The sequence below is a fragment of the Puntigrus tetrazona genome, chromosome 3, assembly GCF_018831695.1.
Source record: "Puntigrus tetrazona isolate hp1 chromosome 3, ASM1883169v1, whole genome shotgun sequence".
Classification (NCBI taxonomy): Eukaryota; Metazoa; Chordata; class Actinopteri; order Cypriniformes; family Cyprinidae; genus Puntigrus; species Puntigrus tetrazona.
Genome location: NC_056701.1, coordinates 25605560 through 25632880, shown reverse-complemented (window position 1 = coordinate 25632880; position 27321 = coordinate 25605560). Strand labels below are relative to the sequence as shown.

The following is a 27321-nucleotide window of genomic DNA, read 5'->3' as shown; positions in this document are numbered from 1 at the left end:
AAATTCATAAGGAAAAATGCTGTACCATGAAAGGTTATGCATTCAGGTTATTATTTACTTTATTATTTGGAAGTTACTAACAATCGCTCTCTTTTCACCTAACATGGGGTATGACTGGTTTACATTTGCTGTTTAGCATGTAACGGGTTTTACTGTGTACTGCATTGCCCAAGCTATTCTAGAACTACATGTTGCAGAAATTGTATTGAAACTTGATGTCAATGGTGTGCATTACGTGTATTCTGAAGAACCGTTCAGTTGAATGTCTGTGTTCCAAACTAGACCTTTTATATATATATATATATATATATATATATATATATATATATATATATATTGTAAATGTTGATTTAATTGCTCTCAACTTCAAAAAAAGTCTTCATTGATAATATTCATTTATCAACATGTTTATCAAGATATGATGTTTATGTTGAATTTGCCCAGGAAATGACTACATTGTCTATAATAATAATAATAAAAAGAACTCTAATTGTTTATCACCATTGAGGTTTTGTTTTTGAGCAACACAAGCATGTATTAAACGGATGCCATATAGATGCTCAGAGATCTCAAAAATAATTGATTGTTAGCAGCGATGACCAGCATCAAAGTTATAAGGAGGGGGAAAAGCTAAAGGTATCGTCATTCAATATTGTTAAATCTGTATTCTTCTTATTCTTTTTATTACTCATTTGCCACATGCTGCTTTATTTTATTTCATTGTATTCAGTATTGGCTTGATGTGCCTTCAGTTCAGTATTTTATTTTTTAATTTAATTAAATATATTGTTTTATTTACATAAATAACAAAATGAAAACAAAAGCATGCACTTTCCTGAAAAAGAAAACTCTCAGACATCAAATATCACTCTGTGTGATACTATCTATGATAGTCTTTCACATGTTTGTTTGTTTTTTTTTTTTATTAATATAACTTCTTTTAAGGTTATTCTATTCCTAAGCCAATCACTTGAGCCTCCAAAAATTGGTCACTCAAAAAGTGTCTACCATAATATTGGAGTTTTAATATGTTGCTAAAATGTTGTATTTCTTCAGAATACAGCCCTGTTAATAGAGAAAGATGCTTTCTGCATGCAGAGTGTAACATAACTTTTGCAGATAGCCAGCCAAACTTTGAACCCCTGCTTCAAAACAGTGGCATACTAAACCAAAAACCCATATTTCCATAAAAAGACTTCTTTCAAGTTATTTTAACTTACCCTACTACTAATAACGATACTCTCAAGTGACATTTTAGCCCTTTGTTTTCCACTGAGTCAAAAGCAGCTGTGCGGCAGAGCTCTGGCCACTGTTTTGCAGCTCACTGTTCCACTGCTGAAACCAGGGCATGCATTAGTCTGAGCCAAAGACGGCTTTAAGAAAAGAAAGAGGTAAGCCCCTGTGTTTCAAGCTTGTCCTTAGAGCTTTGGCCGTAAGCAGCGTCAACATGATAAAGATACACTTGGGGTGAGAGCCCTTTCTAGTATTCAAGTTTAGTAAGTCTAAACTTGCTTAGAGACTCAAGACTCTTATCTCACTCTAAACTCAATCAGATAATTAAAGATCCAGGTAAATACACATTTTGAGCCAGCTTTGTTTCGTCTAATACTATTGTGTACAAATGTAGATCAGTAACTTTCTGAATAAAAAGTGGTGGTTATATGATACTCCCAATTATTTTAATTAATTAGTTTATTAACTTTTTTTTTTTTTTTTTTTTAAATCATGTGTTTTATTATGGAATTGTGTTTTTTGTTCTTTATTTTGTTAGTTAGCTGTATTTTTATTTTTTACCTAATCAAAATAAACAGATTACTTGAAATTTACAATGAAAAACATTGTATTTCTTCTTTATATAATTATATACAGTATATTGAAATGATTGCAAAAAGTATGAACAACATATTGACATTGGTACACCAGGTTGCTAAATTATAATACAAATACATGGACAGAAACCAGTCAATCCTGACTGGCTTGTACATGATTATTTTAACAGTACAACAGTACAATCTTTGATCTGAAATGGGCTGAAACCGAGTTTTGTTTTTTTTTATGAATAATTGGCATTGGTGGATTGTTTAGTAATGACGCAGACCTACACGTTTAATATGCATTCCTAAATTTTCACATAAAAATACTCTAAAATTCTCTTCACCATTTCTACACATCCTAAGAAACACAGTACAAGAAATGTGTTCTTTAAAATTCTCCAGTCACCTGCTAAACAGATGGTTTCAGAGTCTGATGAATGCATATTGAGAGCTTAAACCACCTTAACCCTGAAGGGATCTAAAAGAGGAGAGCCACTGGACCCTGTGGATTTGTCTTACCCGACCTTCAGATCCTAAGAGGATTGAGCAGAGAGTTGGACTGTTAACACGAGCCTAATTCGATTGGACCTCTTATCGATTAGATTCTAAAAGCAATCAAAATAGCAATGAGGCCCTTCAGGTAAAAGTGGTGATGGTCCACAACATAAGACTTGTATGTGTTGCAAGAAATTATACATTTGTCTGGTTCCTGGCTCTGATGTGTGCATGGATAGAGTGGCTGAACATCTCCATTGCGTGGCCTGGAGAAGCAGTCAGGGTCGTGTAGGTTTAGTATCAAATTAATAGAAATCAGTCTCATGGGAATGTGGCCGTTAATGTTTCTTCTCTTTGAGTTTCTCCTGAATCTTCTTTGGCTCGTCGAACTGTATCAACCTCAAGATGTCTTTGTTTTCCATGACACCCTGAATGAATTCACCCTCTCCAATCTTATCTGCAAAGACCATTGTAAAGATGCATGGATTATTAGAGCATAGCATGATTTGTGTAGTCTACAGTGGTGGTTCCCAACACTGGTCCTTGAGGCACTCCAACACTGCATGTCTCTGCTAATGATCTAATGACCTGAATCAAGAGTGTTTGATTAAGGAGACATGCACAACGTGCAGTTCTGGGTGCCTCCAGGACCAGAGTTGTGAGCCACTGGTCTATAGTATTAGCACATTGTTTTTACCATCTTCCTTCTTTCCAAAAAAGTTCCAGATTTTGTCTGCTCGCTTTTCTGGCGTGTCCTCATCTTCTGGGAGGTTTTTTTGGTCTTCAGAGGGAATCATGTTGAATATTGACTGTTACCGGGAGAATGCAAAATATTACAATTCTGTCGTTCATAACCTAACAATTAAAGAATGACGTATTGCAAACTACTGGCATCGGCCATGCTCGAATGATTGGGCGTTGTATTATCAGGTGGTGTAATCTATCCTGAGCTTCTTGAACCATCTGGTCATAACTGTCCGACTGCATACTTACTTCTAAATGCCATGTGTAATGAATGCAAACAAATCCATTTAACAAACTTTAGTCTTTTAGTCGTTACACTTTCCACACTGGAAGCAAATGCAGGATGCCAGTTATTATACTCACCCGCACAATCTCCTGCACCTCGTTTTTACTGATGGTGCCGTTGCCGTCTACGTCGTACAGAGCGAACGCCCATTCGAGTTTGCGCAGGGTCTTGCCTGATGAGGTAAGGTGTAGTGCCACTATGTACTCCTTAAAGTCCAGGGTGCCATCGGCATTAGTGTCAAAGCTGCGGAAGACATGCCGAGCATAAGCAGTAGGGTCGGCATCTGGAAAGAAACTGGCGTAGATGCCCTCAAACTGTTCCTTGGTGATGCGTCCGGTGGGACACTCTTTGAGGAAGGTGGCGTACCATGCGCAGAGCTCTTCCTCTGTGTATTTGGTGTTCAGCTTCAGGTCATCCAGAATCGCTTTGGACAAAGCACCGCTCTTGGTGTTCCCCATATTCCCAAACTGTACAAGCGGGTCAAAGGGGCAGATTTGATGAGTCTCCTTCTGCTTTCACCCACCTTCCACTCGTGCTTCACCTCTTGCCTCACAATATCTTTGCTATTGTTGTTTATTTTTCCAACCAAGACAGCGGGACGGCGTGTGTTAAGTGCTGTCGCTGGCCCCTCTTTGGGCTTGGCTCCCCCTGACAACTCCTCTAAGTGCTGAATGGGATTATGTATATCTCTATTTAAATCCAGACAGGCTTTCTGAAAGATTAGTTAGTTACGTCACACTACTTCTGATGAGTGCTGCATTATGTTGATTTGCTCCTTCACAACAGGGTCTTACAATACGAGGACAGCAAACAAAACTCTGCCCTTTGCTACTGAACGACCTGTGTCATCAAGTGAGATGAGCAACGCGATTAGTGTCACTCAAAGTGTGGGACTTGAGCTTTGCATTGGGGGTTCATTTTCCAGTAAGACCCACCAGCTTACACGACCATCTGCTGTTACTTTAAATGGACTAGGTAATTAACAGGATGTGTAAAATCCCGGAGGTGCATTTATGAATGGGACAACAACTCCCAACAATTTGTTATTTTATCTACAGAAATCAGTAATGTGGTGGTTCATGTCTTAGTATGGTGTGAGTTTCATCAGGAAGCTCTATTTTGGGGACATCACACGCCATCATTTCTGGGTCCAAATGCAAATCAGAAGCAAAATGCAAACAACAAACGGTTCTAATGTACACTCACTGTGTGCTGTGATGGCAATATCTTTTAGAAATTGTTGAAATATTGGTGTCCAGGAAATCATGAGCACAACATGTGAGTTATGAGTATTATTAAAGCTTAGCTTAAAGATTTACTCTACCTGAAAATGTTGATATTAATCACTTGTCTCTAATAGCTTTGTTCATCCTCGGAAAACAAGATATTTGGGAGGCTTGTGTCTATCCCATTGACTGGCAAATAATGAACACTGCCAAGATCCAGAAAAGTATGAAATACACCATCAAAAATAGTCCATCCGCCATCAGTGGTTTAACTGTAATGTTATGAAGCCATGAGAATACTTTTTGAGCACAAAGAAAATAAAATAATGACTTAAACAATGGGACAGTCATCATTCAAAATATTTAAAATTGTGTTCTAAAGAAAATCTTAATTTTGGGGTAGAGTAACCCTTTAAATATGTGCTATAAGTAGATTGTGGTCATCAGTGATTGTTTACCTGAGATGGTATTCTAGTGAAACTAGTGGAGACTTGAAGCAAGAAATTGAACTTCTTAACAAGTCATGGCTTAACAAGGGGATAAAGCCTTGAAATCAAATCATGGAGCCTTTTTTTTTTTTTTAAACTATGGTTGTTGCATTTTTTCCTATCTATTTAAACAGCGTTGGACAGCTTTGACCTTAATCTTAGGTTTAGTTTGTAAACCACGCATAAAATTACCTCTCTTGTTGGTCATGACCTGTCAGTTACCCTTACTTGACCCTTACCCTTACTTGAGTTGCTTCCAGGTCATAATAGTAAATCCACAAATTACAAATAATGGTTCTTTATTAGCCTATATGGTTCAACCTGAGTTTATAAAGCATTCTATTCAGTTTTGCCAGGCTTTTAACACAAGAGTGTGAATGGCTGCTCTGTGCTGCCTGCCCTGCGTGGGTTCAGTGAGGAGACTTTCCTTTTGTAGTATCAGGGGCATGACCTTTCTATATTTATGATAGACAAGCATATTGGATTTTGCAAACCCTGTCCTGAAGTGTCATGTCAATTAGTGTTGCTTTTTTTAATTTGATGTGTGTTATTGTGATTTGTGCGCTGGGGCTGTTAGCTGAACAGACTGAGCTTCTGACAGCTCTGACCTCATTAGCACACATCGCCTATTTGTGTTGCCTCAAGTCATTGGAGGTCAGTACTGCTCTGTTAACCAGCTTTTGACTGACGGCGGATCTGCCTGCCAGAAAAGGGAAACTGATCTCAGTGATAGTCTCTGCTTTGTTTTGATTCCTAGCGTTAGCATTAGCTTAGATAAAAAAATATATATATCTTTTTTTTTCTGAACATTTTTTACTCTTTAATTTCTCAAAACAGTAACATGGGTTGAGTGAGTAATTCTCCAACAATAAAAAGCAATGGTGAAAGTGTAAAATAGCAGCGACCCTGAATCCTACAATCTAATGTAATGTATGTATGAAATATAGTATATTGTCATATGAAGTGCAAACAAACCTATAAGAAGTTGGTTAACATATACACTTTTGGACAGTATTTGCAGGCCTACACATATACCCATCCCAAACCCTATCAATACATGCTGATATTATGATACAAAAGACACACATGTATTTAAATAATTACAAATAATGAGATTACACATACAGATTTTTTTGTGTATACTGTATGTTGACAATGATAATACTGTAAAAAGTCCTCATGTATGTTATTAATGTGGGGATTTATGCGTGTTGTAAACTAATTTAGTTATTTACTCAGTGAACATATATATTATATGACCATATGGCAATATCTTTATATAAGGCAATATATAGCCTATATCATATATATAATTTCTCTATGGAATGGCTTAAGGTCGTGTTTGCCAACTTTTAAGTGATGGAGATTTGTCCTATTAAGTAAAACATTTTTAAATATTGCATTTTATCCCAGCATCAGTGAGACTGGGTCAGAATCTAACTGCGTGTTAAAGATCTTTTCCATTTCCCCCAACGCCAAAAAAACCAATACCTTTGCAGTCTGCTTGCTTGACCGCAGACAGTGTGTGAGGGGTCAAAAAGGTATATATTTTTTTATTTTTTACTTGCAAAACGTTTTAAGAAACATTTCGTACGGTGTGCGCAATGACCTTTACAGTTGCTCTGCAACATTACACCGAGATCAAACATGTTTAAACGATCATTTTCAAAATGATTTTAATAAAAGTAGACATTTCTATTTTAATACTTTAAAATAAAATAAATAAAAACATATCGTTTATTTTAAGGATGTTATTCTTTCTTTTTTTTCTTTTTTATTTATTTGAACAGTTTAACGGTTTAGAAACTTTTTTTTAAAAACATAACATTAAATATTGGTTTCGACAGTAGATAAAGCAGGCAACGACCTTCTCTCATCGTGTTTGTCCTGATGCCAGTAATGGTGAGCTCGTTCGCATGCAGAGGGATTATTTCATCATATCATGTCAGGCAGATCTAATACCCACCTCCTTAACACATCTTACCTGGTTAAACTGCCATGGCGTCAGTGGGTGAGGAAACTGGGCTTATGTCTGACGCCAAGCTCATCCCTGTGACTGTTGCACCGCCTGGACCTGGACTAGTCAAATCTAGGCCACGCAGGCTCGTCTAAATATTATTTATCACCAGTCAAGTAGCTTGCAAAACAGTTTTTGATTAATAAGATATAAGTGTTTTTCTTTTTTCCATATGAGCTCTGCGGCTTGGCTCGAGAGAGGTCAAATCTGATTTATGTAATCAGTTGTATTCAGCCATTTAACTGGATTATCCAATGTTGACATTGTAATTTTCAAAATTACTGCGGAAACATTGCGCATGTTTTACAGACAGCGGCTCTTTAATTTACTGTTTCACGTGGATAAAAACCCGGAACGTTTCTTCATCATGTTGCCAACACTTACGTCGTCTTTTACAGCACAGAATAAAACAGCACAAAAGCAATTAAGCCTAGCATGCATTGGAGGATATGCAGGTAAGGATTACATAAAGCAGTTTTATGCTTCAGCTGCCCTCTTCCAGGAAGCTGCAGCAAAAGCGCAATCAAGTGGGCAGCGTGGTCCTGATTGCAATCTCTGCCCATGCACTTTAACTTCAACCTCATGCGCAGATATTGAAGGATTATTTCTGAAACGAACGTATGAAAGCAACGTACAGTGCGAGCTCATCGCAAAACAGGTTTGGACATTTAAAAGTTAAACGGGATCAAATCGTGACTAATTAACTTTGCTCAGTGTTTTACTTTAAGCATCTTTAATTAATAGTTATGCTTGGTTGTTTTGCACATTTTCTCCTTTAACGAGCATGTCGTTTCAAAGTCAAAGTTAAAATCTTTGCAAAAATTGAATGCAGTGCACCTCAGGCATCTAATGCAGTGTGTATGCAAAGTTTTAGCATGTTATGGCTTCACCATACCATGTACTGCAATGAAAGAAGTGAGTTGTTTGTATATAAAGGTTAAGTATGTCCTATAAGGTCATAGTTCTCATCAAATGTCAGATAATCCTCATTTCATTCCTTTTGTGATGAAAACATGTTTGTGAATCTGTTGCCTGCGTATTTTTTTATTACATATCTGTATTTTTTTTTTTATTCGTATTTATTATTATTTACTACTATTATGGATTTCACGGATTTCGGAAATATTTTTTAGGTGGACAGATTTTTTCTTTTTTTTCTTTCTTTTTTTTTTTTTTTTTGTTTAAGCAAATCTGGTAGGTAGGTAGAAGTAATAAAATATTACATTCTGTAAAATGAATATCTCTGACAAAGCATGAAATATCCAGAAACAGATAAACCTCTGGATTCCATATTACATAAACATCCACCACTGTTCTTTGATATTATGAGCCTTAATCCAGTCCTGGCATTTCCTGTTCAACCGCACCTCTGAGTAAAAAAAAGTAATTTCCTTTTTTCCCCCTATATTTCCAACCTTTATCCTCTAGTAGGAGGCATCTTTGTCACCTGTTCATAGGAAATGGCTTTAGGGGAAAAATCCTAAACTGTATTGTATTGTATTGTTTAAAGAAGATCCCTGTTGTCAGTTACCTACATTTTCTTCTTTGGAACGTACTTCGGTTCATGCTGCTTTTGTTCAGGAGTGAATGAACATTAAAGTGCTGTCAAACTCCCAAATTACAAAAAGCACGACTTTCAAAGAACAATGCAGCCATGCAACTTGGAAATTTGGGAAATATAATTCCAAGTTTGCCAAGTTTCCAACACTTTATTTTTTATCTTTACACCTATTGGTTGCTTATCAGCATGCATATTACTAAAATATTAGCCATTTATTAGTAGTAATTAAGCACACATTAATGCCTTATTCTACATAACCTTACTCTACATCCCTAATCCTAATCAATACCTAAACCTAACGACTACCTCACTAAATATTAATAAGCAGCACATTAATAAGTTAAAGTTGTAGTTAACAGTTAAAGTGTTACCTCTTCTTAAATACTCTTAGCAAAAATACTCTTCAGTACTTATACTATCTCAATCATGGTAACTTTTTTTTTCATCAGATATAGGCTATATTTTGTGAGCAAAAAAAAAAAATTAATTGGTATGAGCAAGGCTGAAAGCCAGATTAAATGTGAATTGTTATGCTAACATATTCCTATAATAATACAATTATTATAAAACGAAATCTTATCGTGATATGAAAACCAAATGTATCTTTACTTTGAATGACATTGTTGTCTCCTTGATAGACAGGCACATACATTTTTAACTAATTCATAGAGCTGAATAGATTATATTGATGTTGCAATTAATGTTTAGTATGTTATAATTAACTTTGTTATCTGATGAATTTTAGTCTGGCTCTGGGAGAAGAGTAAAACAAAATCTTTCAATCAAATTTGTTTCGGTAACACTTTAAGCACCAATTTGCTTGTTAGCATTCATATTACTAGCATATTGGCTGTTTATTACTACTTATAAAGCACAACATAAAAACAACAGCAAATATCTAAGCGTTTAATATGAATGTGATGCTAATCTCTTTATTCTCCTCTGGATAGTTTGTAAACTTTCGAATAGTAAATGTTGAATTCAAATGTATAGCATAGAGTCCATTTATGATGGCATCTGTCAGCCCCTATACATATTTCCCACAGCTGTTTCCTATATGTATGAAATATCCTGAATCAATCATCCAGCTGTCACATAGGATTTGCTTTTGCACAAACACACACACACACACACATATATATATATAAACTGTGTGTGTGCGATGCAACAGTTCTTGCAATGCGCAAACAGACGTTAGAGCTTCTTCACAGCGTCAAAGACGTTACAGATCTCGTCCTTATCTTTCTTGACTGTACATCGTTGTTCAAAAATCAGTTGCTCTTCATTGAAAGGAAGTCTTGAAAACTGGGGGGAGACGCTGGCAAACAGCCCTGCGTCAGATTGAAGAGTAATCTGATTGATAATCTGTTTTATTGCTATGCTCACGAAAAATAAGCTACGGTTTTAGATGGACGCACAAAACCAAGGTCTCACATGTAATTTGCCCTTTGAAATGATAACAGGGAAGAGGGCAGGGGGGGAGGGGAATCGTGGGACGGGAGGGGGACCGTAGGCTAGGTTAGAGCGAAACATAAGAGCCTGATAGCATTAGAGCTAGACATGAAGTAGAGCAGCTGTCATTTGTGAAAGCTCTGCGCTCGTCCAGTTGGTCTGTCAAGGAGAAGAAAGGAAAACCCAAATAACCCTGAAGATACCAGTTGCAGAAAGTTTGGATGTCTGAAGCAAGGACCTCGAAGCCAGGATTGCTTGTCTCCTCGTGCCTCCCGGAGCACTATGGGTATACAGCGTGCTCAGAGAGCATCCCTGGCTCTCACGCTCAACTACGTGGCGTTCGCCCTGGCCGTCTCGGCCGTCACAACTAGCTACTGGTGTGAGGGAACCAGGAAGGTGGTGAAGCCTTTCTGCATGGGGCCGGTCAAAGTCAAGCAGACGTACTGCATCCGCTTTAACAGCACCAACATCAACGACACGCGCCTGGTGCAGTACATTTACGAGACCGGAGAGGAGAAGTTCCTCATGAGGAAGTTCCACGCAGGAATCTGGTTCTCCTGCGAGCAAACCGTGGACTTGATAGGTAAGACAGCATCACTGGATCTTTGTCATGATTGGACTGCCTGCACAAGAGGGTAGTAGTTTAGGAGAATATAGTAAGAGAATTTTCCACTACTAAAAGTGAAAGCATGTTTAGACTGTTTCTTCCCCAAATACTCAGTACTAGAACATTTGGAGTAGTTCATTTTTCAGCTGAGGAAATAAATGTGTGTTTGTTTTCATCAGTTAATGAGCTTATGTAGATTGTTAACCCAAAATTAAAATTTTATCAGCGTTTACTCACCCTCGGTTGGTTCTAAATCTGTATGTGTATTTTTTCTGTTGAACACAAAAGAAGATATTTTGAAGAATGTTGGTAAGCAAACCGTCGTTTATCACTGTTTCCTTCTATAGTTACAAAAAAAACGTATGGAAGTCTGAGAACTGTTTGGTTTCCCACACAGCATATCGTATTTTTGTAAGAATGTATTTTTGGGGTGAACGATTCTTTAATACGGAGCCCCCCACATGACATGCAAGGAAAAAAACAAGAACGAATTAGTAAATAAAACATAGTAGTGAATCACGCACACAAAGTAGCCTACTATGTTTTCTTACATGTCATGTGCAGGACTTGTTGCAGGGCAGTGTTGTGAAGGGCACTAACCGACCACACCTTAATTTTTAATATAGCATGAAATAAACACGAATGAACATCGGAAGGTAACTTGTATTAACTGCGGAAAGATGTCAGTACACCATTTTTCAAGTTCAAGTCCGTCTGATCTGTTTGTCATTGTGATTGGACAGATCGCCTGTCAATCAAGGTCCCGGTCCCCGTACTTTAGAGCTGCATTAGTTAATATAAAATAACAACGAATAACACTCCTTTTTGGTTGATTAATGCTAATACATCTGTGTTTTTGGTAATACATCACAATAAATGTTTAAATGACGTAACAATAAATAATGTTTTCATGGTACTGTTATTATTCTTGGTTTATGGTAATCTCTGCATGTACTTCAATCTTAACACATGTATGTAACCTTCAGGTTCTCTGGAAAAGGAACAAGATGTTGTTTTAGACTGTAGATGACACTATGAGGACTAGTCCAGGTGTAACACCCGTCTGAAGCCCATATGAATTTCCCCTCAAGGAAAAAAGCAATAATAAACTATGCCGTATCAGGGAACTTATTCAGTGAACTAAAGTCATGTTTCCTTTCACATGTTCACACTATAGGAACCTCTTACAGATGATAAACTTAAATTATGCAGCTCTTAGATGAGAGAAAACATTAGGAGTGTTAAAACCACAAACAACCAACATGAGAGTCAGAAACCGTTCAGGGGCTCACTTCAACACTTTCAACCACAAGACCTAGTGAGTAGGGAGCCCTTCTAAAAACAGTTCCCAGAACAGAACACGGACATGCCAGAAGAGTATCAAACATCTTGTCCATTAAATTGGAGGCAAAACACTCCTTAAAGAACTCTAGCACTGAACCAGCATGACGATTCCCACACCAAGAGTCAAATAGCTCCCATCTGAGAGCCCTTGTATCAAAAATGGTCACCGTCAGCCCAGGTGAAAGACCAATGCCAACTTCGCTATCTTCATCTATTTTGGGTACAATGAGCAGTGCCCACTGATCCAGACTTTGATGGTTTGGAAGAATTGGTAGACCACATTCTAGCCAACTAGCGAGGGATTTAACTCTGAAGACTCTGAGAAAGCCCTCTGAAACAGAAGAATCTTCAAATCAGACTTACATTGACATCCTGTCCTGTTCTGAAATCATTCAGAGAGACAGGTACGAAATGACTGAACATGAGCAGGTGAGAACCATGTCTGTGTCGAGCTTAAGGCTAATGCTGCTCCTAAAAACATGGTCCGCTGACACCAATTCCCCTGAATGTGCTACCGTTAGCCAATGGAGAAGAAAGGTCAGCACACAAATACCATGAATAGAGCCAATGGATTCATGCACTTTGTAATTAAACGGGCTGAAAGGAAGCAGGAAGAATTTGTAGGGCTTTAAAACAAACCTTTAGAAACCTCTCTGATTGATCTGAATATGAAAGTAAACACCCCACTGCCTAATTTTCATTGTGATGTGCTCCTTCATCAGCATCCTTTTCTTAAACTCCAACTCTCTTTCTCTCTGTGGGGTTCAGACCACCGTCACAGCAGTGTTTGTTTACATATGATGAACAAACATGAATTAACATCGAACATTAGCATTTACTAAAACACACAAATACTAAATGCTATTTTCATTCAACTGCATTAAAACCCTGGTCAGACCAACAAAATCACCCTGAATGTTGTCCTAACTAGTCAAACTTAGTTGTCCGTTAAGGCTTTGTGAGATCCTAACACGCATTGCAGCATGAATAAATCATGCAGTTACTGTTATGGGATTATCATTTTGCTGTTTACTAATTTCATTTAGACTTTTTTGGTGTTTTTATCATTGTCGTTAGTTAATTGGTGTATTTTGATGTAGAGAGCTGATCTTTTTAAAAGGTGTTGGTTGTCACCGTTCTTGCGGTTAGCGTGTCTGGTTTTGAGGCCTAGACTATGTCTTTTCTCTGGATATCTTAGTCTTGTGAGTTGTCCTGCAAACAAAGACAATGTTGACTGCTTCGATTAACCAATCCATTGAAGTTTGTCATCGTAAAAAACCAAAAAAAAAGACATCTTCCAAGGAACAAAAAAAGTTTGTTACGTTAATGCTCAGGATAATAAAGTGAGTTAGCTGATCAAAAAACATACATGTAACTTGAATCAGTGGCTTGGGTTGAGTGAGCTCAAAAAAGCTGTGCAGCGAGTTTGCCTTGAAATTTTAAGTTAAGCCATCTTTTCATTTTTTTACAGTGCATTGTTGTTCATCGTTATTGAATGTGAATCCCTTTTGTTCATGCAGTAGCAAGTGTTTATCAAAGCTTTCTCTGTTTTTAGGGTTTAATTGTAGGAGCTTTTTAGAGATCGCACCAGATCATGAAAGAGGTGGGTAAGTAACAAGTGTTACATGTTATTCATATGAACAAGAATCAATTGTAACATAGTAACCTTAACGAATGATCTGATATTACTGATTACTGTCTCTCTCTCTCTCTCTCTCTCCCCCTCTCTGTCTCTCTCTCTGTCTCTCTCTCTCTCTCTCTCTCTCTCTCTCTCTCCTCTCTCTCTCTCTCTCTCTCTCTCTCTCTCTCTCTCTCTCTCTCTCTCTCTCTCTCTCTCTCTCTCTCTCTCTCTCTCTCTCTCTCTCTCTCTCTCTCTCTCTCTCTCTCTCTCTCTCTCTCTCTCTCTCTCTCTCTCTCTCTCTCTCTCTCTCTCTCTCTCTCTCTCTCTCTCTCTCTCTCTCTCTCTCAGGAGTGCTCTGGCTGTGTATTGTGGCTGAGTGTCTGTACATTGGTCTGCTGTTCATCGGAGGAGCTCTGATGGTGATAGAGATGTGTCCGTGTTTTAACTTGATAAACAGACTCAAGCTCAATGCCTTCGCTGCACTGTGCACGCTCTCTCAGGTAAATGATGAACTATTAAAGGACTTAGTTCGATGGCGTTGAGCTCTGAACTGTGTGGGGGCCACCAGTGTATATAATATAGGGTTTATTATTTTAAAACATCCTGGTGGTGAGTAAATGAAGACAAAATATTCATGTTTATAGGAACTGTGACTTTAATGCACTGAAATAAAACAGAAAATTCCTTGAAAAACCCAGTACATTAGGCCCTATATCTATGAAATTATTTAGCATTACTCTGAAAATAATTTCCTATAATTACAGCACCTAACTTTAAGTAAAATTGAACTTAAATTGATGCAAAACAGTAATAAATTGCTGCAACAAATATTTATCCATTTATCCGCATTCACATACAGACAGAGGAACTTTAGTCCCTCTTGAATGCTCATTTGCCAGAAAAAAAAAATCCTGCTCGTTCAACTCCCGCCAGTCAGCCCCAGCTGTGAAACAGAGATGAGATTATACAGCACAAATCCACCTCCACATGTTCCCAACACTTTACAGAGAGCAGTGATGGGTCAGAGATGCCACGAGAGATCAGCGGAGCGGTGTCACATAGACCTGAAGGCAAGGTGCAAAAGCCGCCTTGTTCTGCACTAGTTTTGATTTATTTATTGTGCATTTAAATAAAAACATTTCAGGGCTCCTTAAACGAAAACAGGCCAACGTTGACAAATGGACCAATTCTCACAGTTAATTCGTTGCTTGTTATCGCTTATTATTATATTGTCTGTTTACTAGCACCTATAAAGCACATATTCTACGTCTCTAACCCTACCCAATACCTAAACTTAACAACCACCTTACTAAATATTAATATTAAGTAGCTAATGAAGGCAAAAATGTATGTGGTGAGACCCTAATATAAAGTGTGATCACTGTATAAATCACTCTATTTTTTTTGTATATGCTCAAAACAACAAACTAAATGGTTTGCTAATTTAAGCATAAATATTCTCTTTGGGGAAAAAAAATACTTGGCTAAAGCAAATACTTTTTTTTTACCGAAAAACACAATAAAAAAAAGGAAAAATGATCAAGAGAAGGATGTTTTGCGAGGGCGTGGGGTTGTTCTGGACAGGAAGCTGTCTGTCCGAATGAGCGCTCTGTCCCAACAGCGTGGGGATTTGGTGGTTTGTGCTGTAATCGGATTGGTGTGGGGGTTAGTGGTTTTGGTACGTGACATGGCCAGCGGAGACCATCCTCCCTCCCCCTATATTTGCACTAATCCCGATGATTGTAGAAATGCTCACCAACACACTCGATGCACAGCAGCACCTGCATGTGAGGCATATGTGCGTGGCATCTCTGTGGGGCTCTAATAATCATTTTTGAGTTTTTAGCCAAGTATAAATTGTTGTTTCATTTAATGTGTAGTGGGTTTAAACCTATAATCAAATAAAAAGCATTAAAAAGCACTAAGGGTTAGTGCCTGCTTCTCAGTTGCTTTTGACACTGGACAGAGTTTATTTTTTGTATACTCATTAGCGACTATACCGACACCTTGAGGATAAAGGCAATAACGACCGCTCGTTTTTTCTGTGCCCTAGGCCTTTTCGGGATGGTTGCTCATATGATGTTCACCACAGCTTTCCAGCTGGCTGTCCAGATGGGTCCAGAAGACTGAGACCCAAGACATGGGACTACAGCTGGTCCTATCTGTGAGTCTCACAGGACTTTTAATGCATGGTGAGAATGGTTGATATGGTAACTTATTATCGTGCTCCTCTACTCTTTCTGTCAGTCTGGCGTGGGGCTCGCTTTGGCACCTGCATGGGCTCCGCGGTCACGGCTCTGAACCATTACACCAAAACCATCATCGAGTTTAAGTTCAAGAGAGGAGACCATTGAGAAGAAACTGCGCATCGAGCAGAAGATCCTGGAGCTGGACGTGCCAGAAGACTTGTGGTACATCACTTCATTGCAGGAGCAAGCAGACCAACGCGCTGCCCTGTATGTGAGCGACGACAATGAACCATCCTGCTTCAACCCCACCATACTGGACAACTGGGACAGAGAATACTGCTGAAAATACACGAAGGGCGCAGGTCCTCCTGAACGCGCCATTTTTTGTGCATTTATATTGTATAACATATGGCTTTTTGAGCAAGATATGGACTGAACCAGCAAGACTTACTGTGTTGTTGTGAACCTCGTTCATATGCTGATAGCTGATATTTAAAGGAAAGCTCTGAGTTTAAAGAAAAGAAGCCATTTTAGAAAAGAAAAACTGGTGAAATCTTATTATAGGCTACTTTGTTTGATTAAAAAAGCAGTAGCCAACTCAGCGGTCACTCATATTGTCACAGACAGAGAAGTCGCTGAATTTATTAAATGAAAAGTGTTTCATAAACAGACACGGTTGTTTAAAACGGAGTAACTCCAAGCAAGTAACGCTTCAGGAACGAGGTCAAACGTTTACCTGAAGTGAGTCGTTTCTCGTGATTTTGTCGAGCTCTATCTTCCACAGTGAGGCAAGGACGCCATCTTCTGGATTATCGTTTCAGTGCCTCTGGCAGAAAGACTCCTGTAAAACACGCTCCAGTGCCACATTTATTACAGACTTATGTCGATGCCAACCGTCTTGTAGATGCACTTGTTGTAGGATGAGTGAAATCCCTCAATCTCGTGGGTTTTCTGGATTAGTTCTCCCTTTGGCGGAAGGAAGTTGTTTACGTTTTACTTTATATGTGTGACTCAAGCGTCGCTTCTTATTAAAGGAATAATTAACCTGACTGCTCTCTCTTAGTCCGCCATTTTAACATCTACCACAAGGAAGTTTAAAACAAAATAGCCACACACAAAAAAAACTGATTCACTATTCCCACTTAGTTTATTGTGTTAATGGTCCGAACTGTATAATATTAGACAATAGTGCAAAGGGAAGTGTGATTAAACATACCGCGTTGATTGGACATCACATTTCTCTAATATGAAACTCGGGGGTTGTGAGTATATTAATATATATACATGATGTACCATCTGTGCAGCTGGGGATTTTTTTACGTTTGTGTGTTCTGAGCTCAGGGGACCATCATGATTTACATAAAGCTAAAAATACGCGGTGTGCCGCGCGAAAGAAAACGAGAACAAATGCCATGCCTTGATTTTTAATTGCAAGTGCCAAAACCAAAAACGTAAGTACACAGTGCTATATAAAGTACCGAAGTCACGCAATTCACACAACACGAACAAAAAAAAATAAAGATTTTCCTTCAGGCCGTCGTTCCGCAGCGGGAAACCGAGATGCTTTTCTTAGCGGACTCGGAGCCCACTGACACTTCACACGAGAAATCTGCGTCGTTCGTCCACACGGACGACTCCACGCTCAGAGAGCTGCTCATTTTGAAGCGTTTGTCCGGTTGTTTCTCGGTAGGGCTGTTCCAGACACCGTCTGTAACGGAGCGGCCGTTGACCGACCAGGTAACGTGCACCAGAGGCACCGAGACATCCTCGGCCAGACACACCAGAGTGACTTTACTCTCCTTCAGAGCCTCAGCGGACGGAGACAAGAGAGTCAGAACAGGACGAGACAGAGGGGAGTCTGCAGAAAACAGTGTGTTCGTCAACACTAACACCGACAACAACATACAAAATACAAAATAGACTGTGTGTGTGCGTATGCTTATGCTGTATTTATTAAGCGTGTATAAATACATGTACATATTTCAGAAAAATTGCTTATGATTATATGTATATATTCACATAATTAGAAAAATATAAATATATGCATGTAAATATACTGTTTTTATATATGCACATGTTAAATATACACAGAACGCACACAGCACTAAATATAATTAATATATTATAATAAACGTATCACAACTTCGTATGTAAAACTTGTAAAAGATAAACGGCAACTGAATACTGAATTATAATTATATTATTTTGTCACTAACCAAAAATGACAATTATATTAACAAATAAAAGAACATAGCTGCATATATATATATATATATATATATATATATATATATATATATATATATATATATATATATATATATATATAGTCTGAGTAAATAATTAGCCTTTTAAAACGTCTAGGCACACGTCAGAAGGATTTCTACACGTAATGTTATTTTAAGGATTCAGTTTAATTAAATTGAGAATATATGTGAATATGAAAAAATATGGCAATTTATTGTCCAATAATAATACGTAGAACAAATAAAAATAAATAAGGTGCCTGGACAGTAATCGAGAGTAAAACTTACCGATCACATTGAGTTTTGTTCCTTGGCCGAATACCACAGAGATGCATTTCACATCTTCACTGTACAAAAACCTCCCGAGGTTTCAGAGACACAAGACACTGAACTCAGACTCCCTTCAGTGCTGCTCGTACGCCGATTAAGTGTCAGGAGGGTAAGAAATATCATCATAATCAAGCAGGTTTCGTGTTTTTCCAGCAAGCTTGGAGTTACAAGATAAACTGCTGGTTTGTCATCTTTTTGACCAGATGATGTCATTCATCCGTTATTATTGTTTATTTGCAGATGAGCTTTCCATTTGCAAAATAATCTGTTTTGAAGACAAAAGCAAAGTTAGTTAGTTGACAATCACTTATATGGTTGATGACTGACAATGACGGAAACTCTGAAATTAAAGTTGGGCTTTTTCTGGTGCTTTTTTGTCCGGTTTGTAGATCACTGATCATGTTATGCTTTGTTTAAAAATAAAAGAGCAGCTTGGACATTCTGATAAACGTATTCTTATGAAGACAGAAAGGTTTGTAAGGAAGGTTTCCTTTAGTGTCTGTCATCAGTAGATCATGTGTTCAAGTTCACAGATTGACTTTGATGACTTTGATTGACTACAGCAGGACTCTCCACAGTCAACATACATAACATACCATATAGCTATAATTGTAATATAGCACATATACAGTATCACTACTACTTTATATGGTCATTGTGTGGAGATGTTGATATATAAGAATACTTATATCTGATGTCTAGAAGCAGAAGTGAATGTGATCAGCGAGGAGGTTTTTGTCCTGCTGTCAATCACTGTGATACGTTCTCACTAACAGAGCTGTCCCATGTCTGACAGTAATACACCGCAGAATCAGACACATCCACATTACTGATGATCAGACGATAATCTGATTGAGATGAATGTGTTGATGTGAATTTAGGAGCAGAGAAACCAGATCCATATGAAGGTGAGCCCCAGCCATGATAAAATCTTAACACATATTGAGGAGCTCCTCCTGGAGTCTGTTTGTACCATTGAGCAGAAGCATCAGTTACTGTCCCCAGATTACAGTCCAGTTGAGCTGTTTGTCCTTCATTGACTGAGATTAATGGACTCTGAGTCACTCCAGTCACTCCACTGACACCTGCAGAATAAACACAAGCTTTACATCAGACTGAGCATCAAATCAGTTCAAATCATCAGATCTGATGAACACTTACAGCTCAGAAGAGTGAAGAAAGCACACAGGATTGTGATCATCTTGTGATTTGGTGTCGATGTGTGAAGATGAGCAGAGCTGAAGAATAATGCTGAGATCAGACCAGAGAGAGAGAGACTTTAAGACGGTAGAGAGAAAGACCCTCCCACCTCACACACACTCACACAGAGACACACACACACACACACACACACAAACACTTACACACACACTCATTTCAGCACAGAGGACAATATATTAATCAATATACAAACAATATATTAATGTAGATGATGTAGTTTGTTTCATCATGGGGACAATCACTTGTTCATCAGTGGATCCTCTGCAGTGAATGGGTGCCGCCAGATTCAGACTCAAAACATCACAAAAGTAATTTGAAGTTAAAATGTCTTAATAATGGATTTGTTTCTTGCAGCTTCCTGCTTCACAGAATATGTGTCACGCTCCGGTCAAGGAAGTAAACAGAGTCACTGTAATGGAAAAGGGGTTCTTTAATGAACAATAAAAAGGTGGCGTACAGCCTCAAACTTTAACAAAAGAACACAGGAACGTCCAAGTTCTTTCCTTTATCTGGATATCACTCTCCAGGGAATTCCAACGGGAAGAGCGGACAGGTTGCCGGAAGACGGCCAGAGTACTGGGTTGGTAACCTCAAGGATCGCCGTTGTGGAAGTGAGTGTGGTTTATGAAGGGTGGTTGTTGAGTGGTTGCAGGTGTTGCTGATTAGTACTCGGGTGATTGGGATCGTGTCCATGTGGTGAGTTCGGTGGAAGTGATGACGTGACAATATGAATGAATGGACCGGAGGAGCGTAGATCATTGTGATGTTTTCACTCATTCATTATTCATCTGATATGATCCACTGAAGAGGAACAGATGAAATTATACACATTTCTCCAAATCTGCTTTAATGAAGAAACAAACTCATAGACGTCTTGAACGGCCAGAGGGTGAAAAAATAGTTACAGAATTTATAGTAAAATCAAGTTTTAATTTCTGGGTGAAAAAATAAAACAGACTTCAAATCACAAAACTGAGTCAGATTATCGTCTGATCGTCAGTAATGTGGATGTGTCTGATTCTGCGGGTGTTGCTGAGCGTAGAGAACGTATCACAGGGATTGATCACATTCACTTCTGCTTTCTGTCTGCAGACTCTGTTTCTCATGTGAATAGAGTCAAACTCGGACAGAAAGCTGATATAATATAGCAGGTGTTTCCTGTTTGTCAGGACTGAAGAAAATCTCCACACATCACTGCATCTGATACAAGACCAGCTTCAGTTCTGTTTTTAGATCTATTCAGAGAACTCATTGAAAACGTCTTCAATTAACAGCATTATTAAAATTTTCGTTTTTAAAAGAAACCTTTTCCTGTGGAATCAGCAAATGAGTTTGACTTTCATGTTTCTAGTGTTCAGTGGACTATTTTAGAAATGATTGTGTTATTGTATTAATATTTTATTGATTATTGTTTGTTGATAAATTGAATTATATAATTAGAAACCATCCGGTATTCTAACAGTGCTTCAAAACAGACGTAATAAACTGTTGCTAAACTTATAAATAAAAAGATTCTTTAGTTCATACATGAGGACACAAAGCGATTGGAAAAGTTTGCTTGACATGCAGTTTATTTGAGTTTATGAAGCACAATGATGTACATTTAAACATAAAATGACTTTCAGAAAATGAAGCAACCCACGCTTTCTTTAATAGATTCTATCCATTTCTTCTCCTGCAAGCAAAAAACTGAATCTCTGTGACCTGAATGAAGAGCAGACGATCGGTTCAGTCGCTGCAGTCAGATTTCTTGATGCTTTTTCTGGAGGTTTTTGAGGCCGCAGTCACTTCACACGTCAGCTGTGTGTCTTTGTCCCACACTGAGCTCTCGATGCTTAAATAACTGCTCATCTTGAACTTCTTATCAGGCTGCCGTTCAGCAGATCCAGTGAAGACGCCTTCGGTGACCGAGTTCCCGTTCACAAGCCAACGCACATCAGCGAAAGCCCCAGACGTGTGACTGATCAGACACAGCAGAGAGACTTTACTGGAGCTCAGCTCTTCTCTGGACGGACGGAGGATGTTGAGCTCAGGAGCAGCAGCAGCAGCATCTGAACACAAACCGGCAGCAAGCTTCATCTCACACTTTACACTCCTCATCTTCTTCATCAGTTCACAGCATTATTTGCTCAAAGACAGAAACAACCGATTGACCTTTTAATGCACGTCTCAGTGTCTTTAACAAAACATGCGTGCTGGATCTTTGTTTTCGACAGGTTCAGAGGTACATCAGGAACATCTCGGTGTATATTTGAGGTGTTTTTATACCCATGAAAATGTAGTTTAATAATCAAAAAAGGATTTTTAGATAAACACAAAACTGATGCCACTTAAAGCTCAACTAAAGAATGATCTGTTCAATACTATAAATAATACTACTTCTATACTATCACTACTAATTATAATATTACTAATAATATAACAAACAATATGACATAACTAAACTGAAGATAAAGCGAAGGTCTTCTCGGTTTATTTCAAGGTTGGTTTCTGGAGGTTGTGGATCAAACTGTGACTGAATTCCAGCATTTAACTGTAAATAAGTACAAAGGTCAACTAAAAAATGCTGAGTTTATATCTCTACTCTGAGCAGACTGTGTGTGACGCAGTGAGAAAAGCCTGTAATAACAGTGTAAAGATGTCTTACCCGTCACAATGAGTTTTGTTCCTTGTCCGAATACCACAGTGACACATCTGATCTGTTCAGTCGTACAAAAACCTGGTCAGTCTGTGAAGAGACACAAACAGAAGTCAAACGCTGACTCGAGCTCAGCTCACTGTGTGCTTCACACATTTGATTGATGGAGAAAGGACTGAGATTCAAACACAATCAGTCTGTTTCAGTCTTTAAAGGGCTTTGAAACACAGTCTCATGTGTCTGTTGTTATCTGCAGGAGTCCTGCTGAACATGAACACATGATCTCCTGAAGACGGACACCTTCCTTACAAACCTTTCTGTCTCAAAAGAAGACGTTTAGCAGAATGCCCAAGCTGCTCTTTTTACTTTTAATTTAAGCGTAAAGTGATCAGTGAGTGTCCAGATACAAACAGGACAAAAAGGAATGAAAAAGAACCAAAAGAAAGAAATTTAACACACCACTGTTTAGTAAAGAAATTGTGGAATATTAATGGCGTCTGTGATATTTTATTAATACAAAACAAACCTGAGATGTGAAGTAATGCTCTTGTCATCTGATGTCTAGAAGCAGAAGTGAATGTGATCAGTGAGGAGGTTTTTGTCCTGCTGTCAATCACTGTGATACGTTCTCACTAACAGAGCTGTCCCATGTCTGACAGTAATACACCGCAGAATCAGACACATCCACATTACTGATGATCAGCTGATAGTCAATATTTGACTGAGCTTTAGATGTGAAGCGGCTGGAAGAAAAACCATCTCCATAGTAGTCAGGGTCGGTCTTAGAGTGATGGTATCTCAACACAAACTGAGGAGCTGAGTCTGGAATCTGTTTATACCATCTAATATAATAACCCTGGTCCTTTTCAACGTTACAGTCCATAGTCACAGATCTCCCTTTTTCTTCTGGCAGTATTGAAGGTTTCTGTGTGAGCACTTTCACACATCTGACCGCTGTAGAATTATAATGAATTAAATTAATTTCATCCACCTTTGACACCCCTGAGAGAACAACATGTTTAGAGCGAGATGTGTAACTTACACGACAGAAGAGAGAGAATAACGCAGTAGAATATTATCAGCATCTGGACCGAGACGAGCAGACTGAGTTTAGAGAAGAGATGAAGAGAATCAGAGAGACTGAGAGACTCATATAGAGAAGAGAAACTCTGAAAGAGGGAGGACCAGAGTTCAGCCAATCACTTCATCACTGCTTTCATATTCTGACTCATTTCTCTTCATGTTGTTTTCATCTCTGCTACAGAATGAATGCTAGTTTAATGACAAAGATATTACATTTATAATCACCTGATGTTACATTCATCTGATTAATAGTTTCAAGTGATGCTGAATAAAAAAAAAAAAAAAAAAAAAAAAAAAAAATATATATATATATATATATATATATATATATGAACTTTGTGACCTTTTGCCACATTTCAGGCTTCAAACATAAAGCTATAAGACTGTAATTTTTTGTGAAGAATCAACAACAAGTGAGACACAATCGTGAAGTGGAACAAAATTTATTGGATATTTCAAACTTTTTAACAAATAATAAACGGAAAAATTGGGCGTGCAAAATTATTCAGCCCCTTTACTTTCAGTGCAGCAAACTCTCTCCAGAAGTTCGGTGAGGATCTCTGAATGATCCAGTGTTGACCCAAATGACTAATGATGATAAAGAGACTCCTCCTGTGTGTAATCAAGTCTCTGTATAAATGCACCTGCACTGTGATCGTCTCAGAGGTCCGTTTAAAGCGCAGAGAGCACCATGAAGAACAAGGAACACACCAGGCAGGTCCGAGATACTGATGTGGAGAAGTTTAAAGCCTGATCTGGATACAAAAAGATTTCCCAAGCTCTAAACATCCCAAGGAGCACTGTGCAAGCGATAATATTGAAATGGAAGGAGTATCAGACCACTGCAAATCTACCAAGACCTGGCCGTCCTTCTAAACTTTCAGCTCATACAAGGAGAAGACGGATCAGAGATGCAGCCAAGAGGCCCATGATCTACAGCTGAGGTGGGAGACTCTGTCCATAGGACAACAATCAGTCAGATACTGCTCAAATCTGGCCTTCATGGAAGAGTGGCAAGAAGAAAGCCATTTCTTAAAGATATCCTTAAAAGTGTCGTTTAAAGTTTGCAACAAGCCACCTGGGAGACACACCTGACATGTGGAAGATGGTGCTCTGGTCAGATGAGACCTCGAACTTTTTGGCAACAACGCAAAGCGTTATGTTTGACGTAAAAAGCAATACAGCTCATCACCCTGAACACACCATCCCCACTGTCAAACTGTTCACAAACGCTCTCCATCCAACCTCACTGAGCTCGAGCTGTTTTTGCAAGGAGGATGGGCAAACATTTCAGTCTCAATGTGCAAAACTGATAGAGACATACGCCAAAGCGACTTATAGCTGTAATCGCAGCAAAAGGTGATGCTACAAAGTATTATTAAGTATTAAGTATTAAGATTTTACCATCTGTGTTTCTTTGTAAAAACTTTAACATAACATTTTTCCACAAAAAGGTTTATATTTGTGGTTTATTTTATTATCATTATTGTTTGTTTGTTCTGTTTATTTTTACTCATTTATTTATTGACTTATTTTCTGAATGGTTCTTCAATGGCATTTCTGTGAAAACCCCTTTTTTAGAGCAGCTGCAGGCCTGGAAGACCATAAATAATGAGAACAGAGAAACCTCACTGTTTGCATAAAACTATAAATGTCATTATAGAGAAATATCTTGGGTCTGATTCTGAAGGACAGGATGCAGCTGCGCATGTAAGAGATGCTCAGGTTCCCGTTTATAATAATACGGTATTATACTGGGAACATGTACTTAATAATACTTAATAATACTCAAAAACATCCTGTACCACAATGTATTAGACTTACAGTAAAAGAGACAGTTTAGATGAGTTTGAAGGTTATAGTCAAATAGCCTTTAGAGCATGCGTGAAATTATTAAACCAAGAAATATTTTTTATTTCCAACACTACAGTTTAAAACGCTTATCCTGTAAAAATGAGGACCCTGTAAAAAGTGGAAGGCCGTATAAAGTGCATACTCTTTCAACAGTTAGACAGCAGACTAATATCTTTTTGTATCGGAGTCAATCTTCTACAGAAACTAGAGGGCGACAGTCACTCAAAAAAACACGGGGACTTTTATTGTGTAAACAGCGTCGTTGCCGTGGCGACACAGGAAGTGTATCCACGATCAGGAGTCGGTGGTTTTTAAAGAGAAATCCGCGCTCTGCTTTTTATAAAGTCTTTTCGCTGAGATGTGTTTATTGCTCGGTGCCACTGGAGTCGGAAAGACGCTTTTACTGAAGCGGCTACAGAATATCCTTCAGCAGCTGATTTATTACACTCTTTGCATGTTGTGCTTCTCTTGATGTAGTTCTGCTCAGTTTCACGAGTATGTCTTCTTTATCTGGACTAACAGCTGTGTCAGACGGGCTCTCAGGAGGCTTTGGGTGAAGCTCCTGTCACGCTGCCCACGGTCAGATTTCACACCATATATTATCAAATATAATAACTGTGTGCTTTAGGGTCGAAGTAGACCGTGTTTCTGTAAAACATTTGTTGGGAAATCACTGGAACTGAGGAGGAAGTCAGTATGAATACATCTAAGGGTTTACTGCATTATGTCATCTTAAAAGTAAAATTGTAGACAAAAATAAATATATTACAAAATTATATATTTACTACATATCAATACATATAAATAAAGATTAAAGCCGACTTAAAGATGCCATTTTTGTTGACAAATTTGTTCCCATGTAACAATGTAAACCTTACAGAATCATAAAAGACTTTTTAAACAAAGGTGTGTGTGTTTTTGTGTTTTTTGTAGGTTGGCACCAACCTCACAGACCTCATCCTCAGGAAGAGGAAGATCACGGTTCGAGAGCTGGGGGGCTGTATGGGGCCCATTTGGCCAAAATACTACTTAGATGTCAGATGTGTTTTAGTGAGTGTCTGTGTCCTTTTGAAGACGCTTTAAGAGGAGATCCGTCTGCTTTGACCCTGTAAAGTTTAAAGAATGAATACGATTAAGAAATATTAGGTTAAATGTGACAGAAAAGGTTTTATGGTACAGAAAACCAAATATAAGAGACTTTTGATTTTTAGCAGAAGATAATATATCTTTTGGACACTGAGTGTGAAGACGACTCTCTTGAAAGAGACCGGAAGTCATGTCTCTGTTCGTGTCTGATGTCCGTCTGATTTCAGTTTGTGGTGGACTGTGCCAACGTTGTCCAGATCTCGTCGTCTTGCGTCCAGCTGCTGTCCGTTCTCTCCTCGGAGCCGCTGCAGTCTGCTGCTGTCCTCATACTCTTCAACAAGAGGTCAGCCGACTTCTCTCTGAATAAAAGCAGCGCTCGTTCGCTCCTCACGGCTCTTCTTTCCTCAGGGATCTTCCCTGCACCATGTCTCTGGTGGAGCTGAAGGCGTTGTTCAGGATGGAGGACATCCTCAGGAGTGCTCCTCAGTCGATCTCAACACTGGAGATCAGCGCTCGCTCCGGACAGGGCCTTCAGGAGCTGCTCAGCTGGCTGTTTTCAAAGGACAGATGAGAGAGCTGTGTCCCACGCCACACACTAATCTGAGAAACAGCTGAGGAGAAATGTAGGAGGACCTCTGATGACCGTCATGTCGCTCCAAACCCATGTACGAGCTCCTGAGCTCTGTTTAACAGTGTATTATGTAGTTCATCTACACACAGTAAAAGCACACTCGGATCTTCCTCTACGGAAGCTCTCAAATCTAAACTATAGGCAGCCGTTTACGCAGAGCATGATTTTGTGTTGAAAAATATGAGATGGAACATGGAAATATGGAAAGAAAAAGCAAGATAAAGCACTAAGCCCCAAGAATCTGTGGTTTGCAGTGAATTTATAACCGCTAAGAGATGTTAGGAACGATGCAGAGCCCTTTAGTGACTTAATGAAGTCTCTGTAAACAACAGCTTCATGGGGCTTATCTAATGCTTAATCTGTTAAACACTTTTTAAAAAGCTAAATC

At 38.5% G+C, this 27321-nt stretch overlaps 4 protein-coding genes and 1 pseudogene across 6 annotated transcripts; 2 read left to right on the top strand and 3 right to left on the bottom strand.

The window, feature by feature from the left end:
• Window positions 1-2247: 2247 nt before the first annotated feature.
• LOC122336676 (recoverin-like) lies at window positions 2248-3982 on the bottom strand. Its single transcript, XM_043233721.1, has 3 exons — window positions 3417-3982; window positions 3007-3118; window positions 2248-2766 (listed from the first exon to the last, which is right to left on the bottom strand). Exons 1-3 carry the CDS (start codon window positions 3795-3797, stop codon window positions 2648-2650), a joined length of 612 nt encoding a protein of 203 aa, XP_043089656.1. The 5' UTR covers window positions 3798-3982; the 3' UTR covers window positions 2248-2647.
• Window positions 3983-10222: 6240 nt separating this feature from the next.
• LOC122336586 lies at window positions 10223-16187 on the top strand (annotated as a pseudogene).
• Window positions 16188-17252: 1065 nt separating this feature from the next.
• Window positions 17253-19722, bottom strand: LOC122336634 (immunoglobulin lambda-1 light chain-like). 3 transcript variants are annotated; one of them, XM_043233719.1, is made up of 4 exons: window positions 19582-19722; window positions 19183-19505; window positions 18379-18412; window positions 17253-17702 (listed from the first exon to the last, which is right to left on the bottom strand). In XM_043233719.1, exons 1-4 carry the CDS (start codon window positions 19619-19621, stop codon window positions 17374-17376), a joined length of 726 nt encoding a protein of 241 aa, XP_043089654.1. In that variant the 5' UTR covers window positions 19622-19722; the 3' UTR covers window positions 17253-17373. The 3 variants fall into 3 exon arrangements, 1 of the variants encoding a protein (XP_043089654.1); XR_006249347.1 differs by having other exon boundaries at window positions 17588-17702; window positions 18379-18685; window positions 19394-19505; window positions 19582-19607; XR_006249348.1 differs by lacking the exon at window positions 19183-19505 and having other exon boundaries at window positions 17588-17702; window positions 18379-18685; window positions 19582-19645.
• Window positions 19723-21189: 1467 nt separating this feature from the next.
• Window positions 21190-23401, bottom strand: LOC122336618 (immunoglobulin lambda-1 light chain-like). The gene is made up of 4 exons (XM_043233718.1): window positions 23322-23401; window positions 22905-23233; window positions 22289-22322; window positions 21190-21692 (listed from the first exon to the last, which is right to left on the bottom strand). The coding sequence occupies exons 1-4, from the start codon at window positions 23362-23364 to the stop codon at window positions 21370-21372; spliced, it is 729 nt and encodes a 242-aa protein (XP_043089653.1). The 5' UTR covers window positions 23365-23401; the 3' UTR covers window positions 21190-21369.
• A 1818-nt stretch (window positions 23402-25219) lies between these two features.
• Window positions 25220-26958, top strand: LOC122336692 (ADP-ribosylation factor-like protein 16). Its single transcript, XM_043233722.1, has 5 exons — window positions 25220-25635; window positions 25737-25795; window positions 26150-26266; window positions 26530-26645; window positions 26711-26958. The coding sequence occupies exons 1-5, from the start codon at window positions 25575-25577 to the stop codon at window positions 26871-26873; spliced, it is 516 nt and encodes a 171-aa protein (XP_043089657.1). The 5' UTR covers window positions 25220-25574; the 3' UTR covers window positions 26874-26958.
• Window positions 26959-27321: the final 363 nt, after the last annotated feature.

Bases quoted from the DNA above. Each gene is read 5' to 3' on its own strand.
- LOC122336634 (XM_043233719.1), bottom strand. From the start codon at position 19,621: ATGATCACAATCCTGTGTGCTTTCTTCACTCTTCTGAGCT. The intron at 19,506-19,581 runs GTAAGTGTTCAT...TTTATTCTGCAG, and splicing joins TTTCTTCACTCTTCTGAGCT to GTGTCAGTGGAGTGACTGGA. The intron at 18,413-19,182 runs GTATCACAGTGA...TGCATCTCTGTG, and splicing joins ACAGCTCTGTTAGTGAGAAC to GTATTCGGCCAAGGAACAAA.
- LOC122336676 (XM_043233721.1), bottom strand. From the start codon at position 3,797: ATGGGGAACACCAAGAGCGGTGCTTTGTCCAAAGCGATTCTGGATGAC. The intron at 3,119-3,416 runs GTGAGTATAATA...TCCCGGTAACAG, and splicing joins AGGTGCAGGAGATTGTGCGG to TCAATATTCAACATGATTCC. The intron at 2,767-3,006 runs GTAAAAACAATG...TGGTCTTTGCAG, and splicing joins TTTTGGAAAGAAGGAAGATG to ATAAGATTGGAGAGGGTGAA.
- LOC122336692 (XM_043233722.1), top strand. From the start codon at position 25,575: ATGTGTTTATTGCTCGGTGCCACTGGAGTCGGAAAGACGCTTTTACTG. The intron at 25,796-26,149 runs GTCAGATTTCAC...TGTTTTTTGTAG, and splicing joins CTCCTGTCACGCTGCCCACG to GTTGGCACCAACCTCACAGA. The intron at 26,646-26,710 runs GTCAGCCGACTT...TTCTTTCCTCAG, and splicing joins CTCATACTCTTCAACAAGAG to GGATCTTCCCTGCACCATGT.
- LOC122336618 (XM_043233718.1), bottom strand. From the start codon at position 23,364: ATGCTGATAATATTCTACTGCGTTATTCTCTCTCTTCTGTCGT. The intron at 22,323-22,904 runs GTATCACAGTGA...TGTGTCACTGTG, and splicing joins ACAGCTCTGTTAGTGAGAAC to GTATTCGGACAAGGAACAAA. The intron at 21,693-22,288 runs GTAAGACATCTT...GTTTGTGTTCAG, and splicing joins AACAAAACTCATTGTGACGG to ATGCTGCTGCTGCTGCTCCT.